This window comes from Electrona antarctica (assembly GCF_951216825.1).
Source record: "Electrona antarctica genome assembly, chromosome: 1".
NCBI classification, from domain to species: domain Eukaryota; kingdom Metazoa; phylum Chordata; class Actinopteri; order Myctophiformes; family Myctophidae; genus Electrona; species Electrona antarctica.
In genome coordinates, this window is record NC_136806.1 from 20,801,282 (window position 1) to 20,813,666 (window position 12,385).

The window sequence follows — 12,385 nt, forward strand, 5'->3', positions numbered from 1 at the left end:
ACTTCAAGACTCATTCAGGACTTGTTATCTGTATTCCAGGAAGGAAGTGACATCATGGACACTGCTAAAATCTAAAATATCTAAAACCACATTTTACACACATAAAGACCCCAGGAAAGTGTCTTCTAAACATATATTTTGTTAAAGTGTCCGTATAATCAACTTTGACCATTACAGAGCAGCAGAGTGCTAAGTTTTACTGAGTCCAGTGCAGCTAGCACTAATACTGTACTGTACTGTACTGTACTGTACTGTACTGTACTGTACTGTACTGTACTGTACTGTACTGTACTGTACTGTACTGTACTGTACTGTACACAGTGCAGATATAGCTACACAAGCTTTTGATGTGTGTAAGATAAAACTAAACAAAACAAAACAAAACAAAAATGTCATGGTCACTGACTGTGGGAACCAGCCAAGATCGCTCCCTATGTTGTCCATGAGACAGAATGCGGGTTTAAGTAACGTCTGCATTGGCTAAATAAATTGTTTTGACCAGGAACTGAATCTTGCTTGATAGACCAATTACTGTGCCACCTGACAATGTGATGATTAACGCTTGTGGCTATAGGACAACTGGTTCCAACTTTAAATTATGGTCTGCGGTCTCTCTTTCAGCAAAGAACTATGAGTTCTGTGTGTGTCTGACTTATCTTGTAGTAAACCGCTGAGGTATGTTAGACCAATGGTTCCCAAACTTTTTCATGTCAAGGACCCCCAAATTGACACTAATTAGACCACAGTCTCCCATTTGAAGAGATATGTTCAGGGACCCCCATAAGAGAAGATTTTGACGGCTCTGTGATTCTCAACCTGTTTAATTTCAAGGACCTCCAGTTTGACATGCATTCATGCATGCAACGGACGCCCATTTAATGGCATTTCTATCTCTGAGACCCCAATTTATATAGTAAAATCAATGTTAATTTAACTCTGAGAGTGTACAAATGGAACTAAATGGACCCAAATTTTGTACACTCTCAGAGTTACAGAACCATAAGGGTCCATTTGGTTCCAAACTATCATTTAGCTGGGGGCCCCCTGGAACTCCCTCAAGGACCCCTGTGTGTCCCCGGACCCCACTCTGAGAACCACTGTGTTATTGCTACAGCATTCCTTGACGCCAGGTGAGCATTATTGACTAATTTGATGATTTGTGTTCAAATTATTCTATGGAAAGGACAACTCTGATCCTCTGTGCCTCTACTGCTACTCAGACTCAGTATACGTTACATCATTCTGTTTCAATAATATTATTATATACCACACATGCACACAACCCCAAAACATCATAATCACATAACCCCAGACAAACAGAAAGATGGAGGGAGGTAGGCAGGGCTGGATTAACACCTCTGAGGGCCCCTGGGCAGGGACGTGCAGAGAGTGTTAGAGGGGCAGGGGCCGAAATCCCGTAAGAGGGCACTTTTGGACAAAAAATGAGCAGATAGCAGATCTACAAGCTCACATGCTTGTAGATCAGCTATTTTCGGGGCGCAAACCAGCACTCTTTAGCTAGTGGAGATGTGTTGTACGACATGGATTTCAAAACACTGTGTTCAAGTTCAGGAGACTTCGGGAAAAAAGCAATTCTCCTGAATGCTGCCTGTCGGTATAAAGTATGGCATGGAAAGGAGTGGCATTTGCATTTGTTTCACCATAGTAAATGCTGCATTCGTGATCTGGAAAGGGCAGTTTACAGACGGGTAAAAGGGCAGGGGCTGAATCCCCCTTCGATGTCTGTGTGCACGTCCCTGCCCCTGGGCACTGAAGCTCGAAGGGCCCCCCTGCATTTTGGGATTGATTGATTCTTTATTTAAGTGTCATGCTTCCGAAGAAGCCCAGCCCATGGACTTACAGGACACTTTTTACAGTTTACATAAACAATTACAATAAACCGACATGACGGTTTGCAAACAATGATCGAGTGAATACCAACCTGACACTTCAGATCCTTACAAGGCAGATTACATAATATACAACATAAAACCACCATAAAATGGTGGTTTTATGCCGTTATATTGGTCTATTCCCGGCCGCCTACCCCGCCGAAGAGTGACAGCCAGGCAGTAACAAATACATTATTTTTATTTTACCCACATAGTAAGCAAATGGGTGAGAGAATCCGCCAGACAGTGTATTTCAGTGCTCTGATGAAGGCTGCATAGCCGAAACGCGTAAGCGTTCCTATTTGGTGTGTGCCAGTAAAGAAATGGAAATGTACTTTGTCCGCCATTTATTACATTTTTGGATGTGCTACCTTTTTGGAATTCTTTAAATTCCTATTTTTTGATGTATACTGGATTTGGGTTTGGCACTCCACTGAAAACCATTGCTGATGCGCAACCTCTTTTTCTCATTTAGTGTATTTCAAGCCACATGACACGCTATGCATGCAGAATGAAAACAAAGCAATGCTGGATGGCGGACGTACGACTTTAATTCCACCAGAATCACCTCTCCACCTGACCTCACAGCCCAGTGGCAGTGGGCACACCCACCTTGAACAACAGCCAATCTAGCGCATTGTTGCTGCTTTACCTTGCCTTCTCACCATTTATTTCATGGGGACATTTTCTGTGGAGCAAAACAACTTTTTTTGAGGGCCTGGTGCCCAAGGGCCCCAGGGCACGTGCCCAAGGTGCCCATATGGTAGATCCGGCCCTGGAGGTAGGGAATACCACCTGGTGGAAACTTACTGTACATACCTCGATGAGCACTCATATTATCTGAATTGTTTCACAGCATAACCTGCATAACCTGCTGTACCAAAACAAAAACAGGAATAGTTCAGCTTTTGTTTCCGAAGTGGAGGAACATTGCCATTATTGTTGCTAAAGTGTCATGCGTCACTGAAAGAGGAAGATGGCTGATTGTTGTGGGAATTCATAAGCACCACATTAGACATCAGTTCTCATGTTTGGTTGAAGGACATCCTCTTGACTCACATGAAACAGTGAATTGTATTCAAGGACTAAGGGCCAAGGACAACGAGCATAAAGAAATATGGAACCTGTTCAGAAAGATGAAAATTACCTTTTTATCAGCTAAGATAGCTAAGTACAAAATATCTAGGCCTAGGGCAGCATAGAAACAACAGTATTGTGATAATACAATACCCTCGGAGGAAGGATGACCTCGACCCTATTCCGCAGCTGAGACTCGGTGGGGAGGTGGTGGAGCGGGTTGGCAGCTACAAATATCTCGGGACCACTATTGACAGTGGGTTGACCTTTAAAGACAACACACAGGCCATCTTCCCAAAGTGCCAGCAGCGGACCTACCTCCTATGGAGGTTGAGATACATGGATGTTGCCCCCCCATCCTCCGCAGCTTTTACATCTGCCATATAGAGAGCATCCTTACCTTTTCTTTCCTGGCTTGGTATGGAGGGCTCTCAGAGTCCAACAAGCAGGGCCGGTTCTAATGGGGGGCAAAGGTGGGCCCACCCAAACGTGCGTCCTGCCCACCATATAGAGGCAGAGCAATGGATTGTGTGGCCTTGCTCATTCCCTGATGGACTGATCGAGTGTAGCTACTGGGACGTAAGTCAGGATTTGATCAACCCCGGCTGGGTCGCCTGAGTGAGGGGTATGATGTTGGTAGACCCGAAACCCTGTTGACCTCAGGATACATCACTGAGGATACGTCCCAGGTGCATCCATGCGATGTATTTTTTAGTTATAGTTATTCTATTTATAGTGACTCATAGGAATAGACTGTGACAACCGGGTATAGTCTGGTGACCACCGGAGAGACGGGTGACAGCCGGATTGTAGACGGCAACCGGGTGAGCAGTATATGGGTTAGCTCCCCAGCCTGTGTCCTCCGTGAGGAGGAAGCCCAACAAACCTTGGCCATTATAATCCACCACTACTGAATGAAGTGCCTGGTGCTGGGAGTCTGGTGCAACGCACAGGTCCTGGGCCTGGTGAGAGCAGGGGTGGACCTGGTGTGACATAGGAGGGGCCCTGGCACGGACGATCATCTTTTAGGGAACTGTGTTGCTTGTCGGACAGATTAATATATACTAGCACGACGATCATCTTTTAGGGAACTGTTGCTGTCGGACAAATTAATATATACTGGCTCGGACGATCATCTTTTAGGGAACTGTGTTGCTGTCGGACAGATTAATATATACTGCATGAACAATATAAAAGCATAATTATCAAAAGGTCAAAGGACACTGTACTTAAATCATCTGCAATAAAAATCCTTTGACTTTCACAGTTTGACGTAAGACAGCCAATAAAAAAATAACAATTACTTGATTACAGTATTCCATAATAAGTTTGTTTTGGCCTTGCATGGTAGCATGAACTTTATGCACCTCACTGAGGCACTGGACAGACTCAATCAAATCAATCAAATGTTATGGGGAATATTTATTTTTAGCCAATATAAAAAAATAGCACAAAATATCAGTACCAACAAATTTTACATCAGTGCTGTTAACTGACAGGGTGCTGATGGAAATTGGGTTACTGTTGGTTAAAGAAGGAGAAGACAGATAGATAATCTGATATGATCATTTCGGGGGGTTATTACGCTATGCGGCGCGTGCAGGGATGCCCCCCCATTAGGCCCATATATTCGTCCTGCCCACCCTAGTGGGCCAGGCTACAACCGGCCCTGCCAACAAGGCTAAGCTGCGGAGGGTAACCCACGTGGGGTCTAAACTCTGTGGGATGCAGTGCTCTGCCCTTCAGCATCTCTAGGACCAGAGGACAGTGAAGAAAGCAGGAATGATCGCGAGAGACCCAACTCATAACCTCAGCACCTGCTTCAAGGTCCTGCCCTCGGTTAGGAGATACACTGCATCGAGATTCAAGAAGGCAAAGGGCAGTGCCAGTTTCATCCCATCTGCCATTAGGCTCCTTAACAAACACAAACCCACAATTCACCTCAACTGGACTTGCTTGCCAATGCCCCCGGCGCACACACACACACACACACACACACACACACACACACACACACACACACACACACACACACACACACACACACACACACACACACACACACACAAAGGCAGATGAACTGGACTGAGCGCTGATAATGGACATGCGCGCATGCATGCACGCACGCATGCACACACACACACACACACACACACACACACACACACACACACACACACACACACACACACACACACACACACACACACACACACACACACACACACACACACACACACACACACGCACACACACACACACACATTATGAGTGTTTCATGGTGTGGAGAGAGACTTTGCTTTCTTTTAAATAGCTTTAAAAAACCCTGTTTTATTGTATTTGTATAAAGTTGCTCTGGATTAAGAGCATCTGCCTAAATTGTAAATTGTATGAGGCGATCTAAAACCCCCTACGCCTACAGGGATTATAATGCAAATAAAAAGTACATGAACCTCTTTACTTAGCGCCCTCTACCGATATTTACGTCAGACTTGGGTGCTCTATATTATGCTATGAGGGCTGCTGGGCAAACTGGACAGCTGGAACAGGTCCAATTTTGCAAAATAGACTCCAGTAGGAGGAAAATGAGCCTATATGTTATGTAGTCTGGAGTTGTCCTTTAAGCACTGTGGTTTGAAAATAGAAACACCTGCTCTGGACGCAAGACCAGCTTAAGACTGATTTAAGGAGCATGACTTTAATGGTGATCTGTAACAAATAAACAACCTGAACTAAATATTACATTCGAGGCTGAAAGCGAGGATTCAGAACATGATTTGGTCACCACAGAGACTGGGGTTTCATTCCTCCATGGGGCCTGAACAATTTGCACTTTGTGGTTGGGATGCCACAAAGTGGGATGCCAAACTGTGTTCTTATAGTCGCTGTACAAGCAACAACTCCTAGTTGAGCAGAGCTGCCTGCATGGGAGGGATAGCATGTTATGAAACTGTTACATGTTAGGAAACCCAATGAAACTCACTTCCCACTTTCTTGTCAAATGACCACATTTTCTGTTTTGCACATTATACAAGTATAGCTGTGTAATAATGACAGTTTCAGTTCACAGTTTCACTGTACAAGCCGTTTGTACTTAGACATGCATGGCTTAATCTTTGAGACAAGCATATTCTACTGCCAGGATCAACCAGGTAGGCCTCCTGTTTCTGCTTGTAGATCTGCTCTATAATACTTTTTAAAGTAACGTATAGTGAGCCGGTAATTATTGGTATGAAACAGGGCAAAGAAGACACCTGCAAAATAATTACCACTTTACTCTAGCTGTTGCTGAACATGCAGTAACATAGGCTATGTAGCCAACACCTGCAAGGAATGAACTTGACAGGAATCCAGACTGACTCGCTCCATTCAACGTTTTTTTCTTTTTCTTTTGTCTGATTCCAGGCTGAAGCCACGCCTTTTGTTGTCCAGCAAAGGAAATAAAGCATGAAACGCTCATTTACATTTACATTTACAAGTAGACGATACATTGAAACTAGTGACGCTTGTGTTTTGATCCAACCTACAGAGAATTTGAATGGGCCTTAAATATCCATCACCGAAGAGATTTGAACAGGTTTAAATAGTCACAGGAGCTCATCCGCCTGGACAGTCTCCACTGGCACACCCAGGTGAGTCCACTCAGGGCAATCAGGGCACAGGGGTAAGGGAGTACAATAGTCTGATCTAACGCGTGTTTTTAACTTGTTCTCATTCAAAATCCCAATTTATGAAAATTGCTCTAGCCATGCCCTGAAGAAGACACGGTGGTGTGTCAAAACCGGTCGTCGTTGAGTGTCATTTTATAGTTTTATGTAATAGCCCCAAGATATTAAAGGCTTTTTAAATGTATCCTTGCTCAAGAGTGTGCTTGAAGCCTCTCAATGGGACCTCTCTTCATTATGAAAATTGTTATTGACTAGTAGAAATATATTATTTTGTTGTATCCACACGTTGACAAACAGTAGATGTTGGACACTTTATTTTATATTGTGAAAACGTACAAATTGCAAAGAATATAACATTCTAGATACAGTGTCACCGCAAACAAAATCTGTGACCTCCCAGAAGCACCCCCCTCCCATGTCTGGTTGCATATATACTGTACATAGTTTTCTACCACTACTACAGGTTGACACAGTTTAGATTATAACTATAAAAAACACACAATTACACACCCTGATGGATCTTTGCTATTTATTTTCTCCCCCTCCTCCTCCTCTTCCTCCTCCTCCCTACAGCAACATGATGAAGTTTGGTTCCCTCTGTAGTGGAAACCCGTTAAACAAGATCAGAGGGAGTGACAGATGGGGGCAGGGACACTACGGAGCTCCAAGGTAATACGGAAGTACAGTACTGTATATTGGCATATTGGCATATGGTGTGGCATTAATGTGTATGTGTTGTACCATATTGGATCATATTGTATTATATGTGTGTGAGAGAGTCACTAGTAGGCTTAGTACATACCTAAACTCCTTTGCTACACACAACAGCCTACCAAGTATGGATGCATTGCTTTTGCAGCTGATATGACAAATAACTGTCACAACATTAACTTTGTGTGAAATAAGGGATGGAGGCTCGCGTAGACACCTGGGGGTGGATGTAGAGTGTGAGGATGGTGCTACTGTGTTCGCTCCCTTTGATGCCGTGCTCAATGGCAAGTCTTTCCCATACAATGACCCCAAGAAAGCATCCATCAACGATGGAGTCAACATCAGCGTTGAGGGTGTGGAGGGTAAGTAAGTATATGTCAGAGTTCACAAACATTGCCTCAATATAAAGAAACACAAACTAATTGTTTGTGTCTGTCCCCCCCTCCCCAGGTTTGTGTTTCAAGCTGTTCTATGTTAAGCCAGACAATTACTTTGGAATGGTGAAGAAAGGGGAGAGGATTGGAACCATGTTGCCTATGCAAAGTGTCTACCCAGGAATCACCTCTCACATTCATGTTCAGATGTTTGATAAGTCTGATCCCACTCATTACATCAAATGAGAAAGTCTGAATGTTAAAGTCGAGTTGGAATGAAAATGCCTTTTAACCGCTTTAGATCAGTGGTTTTCAACCTTTTTCATATCAAGGTCCATTATTTATTCAGCATTTGAGCCACGTACAGACCACCATTTGATGAGATTTAGCCTCTCACACAGACTGAGAAGATATACAAGGGTCCATTTGGTTACCAACTCTCCATCATTTAGTTCAGACCACATGGAAGGACACAAGGACCACTGGTTGAAAACCACTGCTTTAGAACACATCCCTGGGCATATTGTGCAAAAAAAGGAAAGAATTGGAGTATGTGTCGGCCTTCTGCGTACAGTCTCTGCACTGTACATTTCAGGCTGTATTTCTTTCTCAGTAGTGATTTTTTGTTCTTCTTGGTGTGTAAGAAAATATATTTCCCCCCTGGAATGCAATTATAGATGTGTTGTGTTGTGTTGTGGACCTGGTGTGACGTAGGAGGGGCCCTGGCACGGACGATCATCTTTTAGGGAACTGTGTTGCTGTCGGACAGATTAATATATACTAGCACGACGATCATCTTTTAGGGAACTGTTGCTGTCGGACAGATTCATATATACTGCATGAACAATATAAAAGCATAATTATCAAAAGGTCAAAGGACACTGTACTTAAATCATCTGCAATAAAAATCCTTTGACTGCTGATATTTACAGTTTGACGTAAGACAGTCAATAAAAAAATAACAATTACTTGATTACAGTATTCCATGATAAGTTTGTTTTGGCCTTGCATGGTAGCATGAACGTTATGCACCTCACTGAGGCACTGGACAGACTCAATCAAATCAATCAAATGTTATGGAGAATATTTATTTTTAGCCAATATAAAAAAATACCACAAAATATCAGTACCAACAAATTTTACATCAGTGCTGTTAACTGACAGGGTGCTGATGGAAATTGGGTTACTGTTGGTTAAAGAAGGAGAAGATAGATAGATAATCTGATATGATCATTTCGGGGGGTTATTACGCTATGCGGCGCGTGCAGGGATGCCCCCCCATTAGGCCCATATATTCGTCCTGCCCACCCTAGTGGGCCAGGCTACAACCGGCCCTGCCAACAAGGCTAAGCTGCGGAGGGTAACCCACGTGGGGTCTAAACTCTGTGGGATGCAGTGCTCTGCCCTTCAGCATCTCTAGGACCAGAGGACAGTGAAGAAACAGGAAAGATCGCGAGAGACCCAACTCATAACCTCAGCACCTGCTTCAAGGTCCTGCCCTCGGGTAGGAGATACACTGCATCGAGATTCAAGAAGGCAAAGGGCAGTGCCAGTTTCATCCCATCTGCCATTAGGCTCCTTAACAAACACAAACCCCCAATACCTGATTCACCTCAACTGGACTTGCTTGCCAATGCCCCCGGCGCACGCACGCACACACACACACACACACACACACACACAAAGGCAGATGAACTGGACTGAGCGCTGATAATGGACATGCGCGCATGCATGCACGCATGCACACACACACACACACACACACACACACACACACACACACACACACACACACACACACACACACACACACACACACACACACACACACACACACACACACAGTATGAGTGTTTCATGGTGTGGAGAGAGACTTTGCTTTCTTTTAAATAGCTTTAAAAAACCCTTTGCTGGGTGTTTTATTGTATTTGTATAAAGTTGCTCTGGATTAAGAACATCTGCTAAATGCCTAAATTGTAAATTGTATGAGGTGATCTAAAACCCCCTACGCCTACAGGGATTATAATGCAAATAAAAAGTACATGAACCTCTTTACTTAGCGCCCTCTACCGATATTGACGTCAAACTTGGGTGCTCTATATTATGCTATGAGGGCTGCTGGGCAAACTGGACAGCTGGAACAGGTGCAATTTTGCAAAATAGACTCCAGTAGGAGGAAAATGAGCCTATATGTTATGTAGTCTGGAGTTGTCCTTTAAGCACTGTGGTTTGAAAATAGAAACACCTGCTCTGGACGCAAGACCTGCTTAAGACTGATTTAAGAAGCATGACTTTAATGGTGATCTGTAACAAATAAACAACCTGAACTAAATATTACATTTGATGCTGAAAGCGAGGATTCAGAACATGATTTGGTCACCACAGAGACTGGGGTTTCATTCCTCCGTGGTGCCTGAACAATTTGCACTTTGTGGTTGGGATGCCAAGTTGCCAACTGTGTTCTTATAGTCGCTGTACAAGCAACAACTCCTAGTTGAGCAGAGCTGCCTGCATGGGAGGGATAGCATGTTATGAAACTGTTACATGTTAGGAAACCCAATTAAACTCACTTCCCACTTTCTTGTCAAATGACCACATTTTCTGTTTTGCACATTATACAAGTATAGCTGTGTAATAATGACAGTTTCAGTTCGCAGTTTCACTGTACAAGCCGTTTGTACTTAGACATGCATGGCTTAATCTTTGAGACAAGCATATTCTACTGCCAGGATCAACCAGGTAGGCCTCCTGTTTCTGCTTGTAGATCTGCTCTTTTCAAAATAATACTTTTTAAAGTAACGTATAGTGAGCCGGTAATTATTGGTATGAAACAGGGCAAAGAAGACACCTGCAAAATAATTACCACTTTACTCTAGCTGTTGCTGAACATGCAGTAACAATAGGCTATGTAGCCAACACCTGCAAGGAATGAACTTGACAGGAATCCAGACTGACTCGCTCCATTCAACGTTTTTTTCTTTTTTTTTCTCACTCCGGAATGAAAAAGTAAACGCTGAACATAGCAAAAGGCGTGGCTGAAGCCACGCCTTTTGTTGTCCAGCAAAGGAAATAAAGCATGAAACGCTCATTTACATTTACATTTACAAGTAGACAATACATTGAAACTAGTGACGCTTGTGTTTTGATCCAACCTACAGACAATTTGAATGGGCCTTAAATATCCATCACCGAAGAGATTTGAACAGGAGCTCATCCGCCTGAAAAAGTCTCCACTGGCACACCCAGGTGAGTCCACTCAGGGCAATCAGGGCACAGGGGTAAGGGAGTACAAAAGTCTGATCTAACACGTGTTTTTAACTTGTTCTCATTCAAAATCCCAATTTATGAAAATTGCTCTAGCCATGCCCTGAAGAAGACACGGTGGTGTGTCAAAACCGGTCGTCGTTGAGTGTCATTTTATAGTTTTAATATGTAATAGCCCCAAGATATTAAAGGCTTTTTAAATGTATCCTTGCTCAAGAGTAGAAATATATTATTTTGTTGTAAGTATCCACACGTTGACAAACAGTAGATGTTGGACACTTTATTTTATATTGTGAAAACGTACAAATTGCGAAGAATATAACATTCTAGATACAGTGTCACCGCAAACAAGAAGTTACATAAATCTGTGACCTCCCAGAAGCACCCCCCTCCCATGTCTGGTTGCATATATACTGTACATAGTTTTCTACCACTACTACAGGTTGACACAGTTTAGATTATAACTATAAAAAACACACAATTACACACCCTGATGGATCTTTGCTATTTATTTTCTCCCCCTCCTCCTCCTCCTCCTCCCTACAGCAACATGATGAAGTTTGGTTCCCTCTGTAGTGGAAACCCGTTAAACAAGATCAGAGGGAGTGACAGCTGGGGGCAGGGACACTACGGAGCTCCAAGGTAATACGGAAGTACAGTACTGTATATTGGCATGTTGTCATATGGTGTGGCATTAATGTGTATGTGTTGTACCATATTAGATCATATTGTATTATATGTGTGTGATAGAGACACTAGTAGGCTTAGTACATACCTAAACTCCTTTGTTACACACAACAGCCTACCAAGTATGGATGCATTGCTTTTGCAGCTGAAATGACAAATAACTGTCACAACATTGACTTTGTGTGAAATAAGGGATGGAGGCAGGCGACACCTGGGGGTGGATGTAGAGTGTGAGGATGGTGCTACTGTGTTCGCTCCCTTTGATGCCGTGCTCAACGGCAAGTCTTTCCCATACAATGACCCCAAGAAAGCATCCATCAACGATGGAGTCAACATCAGCGTCAAGGGTGTGGGTAAGTAAGTATATGTCAGAGTTCACAAACATTGCCTCAATATAAAGAAACACAAACTAATTGTTTGTGTCTGTCTCCCCCTCCCCAGGTTTGTGTTTCAAGCTGTTCTATGTTAAGCCAGACAATTACTTTGGAATGGTGAAGAAAGGGGAGAGGATTGGAACCATGTTGCCTATGCAAAGTGTCTACCCAGGAATCACCTCTCACATTCATGTTCAGATGTTTGATAAGTCTGATCCCACTCATTACATCAAATCAGTGGCTTAGATCAGTGGCTTTAGATCAGTGGTTTTCAACCTTTTTCATATCAAGGTCCATTATTTATTCAGCATTTGAGCCACGTACAGAGCACCATTTGA

General features: G+C 43.2%; 1 protein-coding gene across 2 annotated transcripts; it reads left to right on the forward strand.

The window, feature by feature from the left end:
* Window positions 1-6,089: 6,089 nt before the first annotated feature.
* Window positions 6,090-8,397, forward strand: LOC306925258 (leukocyte cell-derived chemotaxin-2-like). 2 transcript variants are annotated; one of them, XM_079503985.1, is made up of 5 exons: window positions 6,090-6,121; window positions 6,499-6,601; window positions 7,198-7,306; window positions 7,544-7,710; window positions 7,799-8,396. In XM_079503985.1, exons 3-5 carry the CDS (start codon window positions 7,215-7,217, stop codon window positions 7,966-7,968), a joined length of 429 nt encoding a protein of 142 aa, XP_079360111.1. In that variant the 5' UTR covers window positions 6,090-6,121; window positions 6,499-6,601; window positions 7,198-7,214; the 3' UTR covers window positions 7,969-8,396. The 2 variants fall into 2 exon arrangements, with proteins under 2 accessions (XP_079360111.1, XP_079360112.1); XM_079503986.1 differs by lacking the exon at window positions 6,090-6,121 and having other exon boundaries at window positions 7,211-7,306; window positions 7,799-8,397.
* The last annotated feature ends 3,988 nt before the right edge of the window (window positions 8,398-12,385 follow it).

Bases quoted from the DNA above. Each gene is read 5' to 3' on its own strand.
- LOC306925258 (XM_079503985.1), top strand. From the start codon at position 7,215: ATGATGAAGTTTGGTTCCCTCTGTAGTGGAAACCCGTTAAACAAGATC. The intron at 7,307-7,543 runs GTAATACGGAAG...GTGTGAAATAAG, and splicing joins GGACACTACGGAGCTCCAAG to GGATGGAGGCTCGCGTAGAC. The intron at 7,711-7,798 runs GTAAGTAAGTAT...CCCCCTCCCCAG, and splicing joins CAGCGTTGAGGGTGTGGAGG to GTTTGTGTTTCAAGCTGTTC.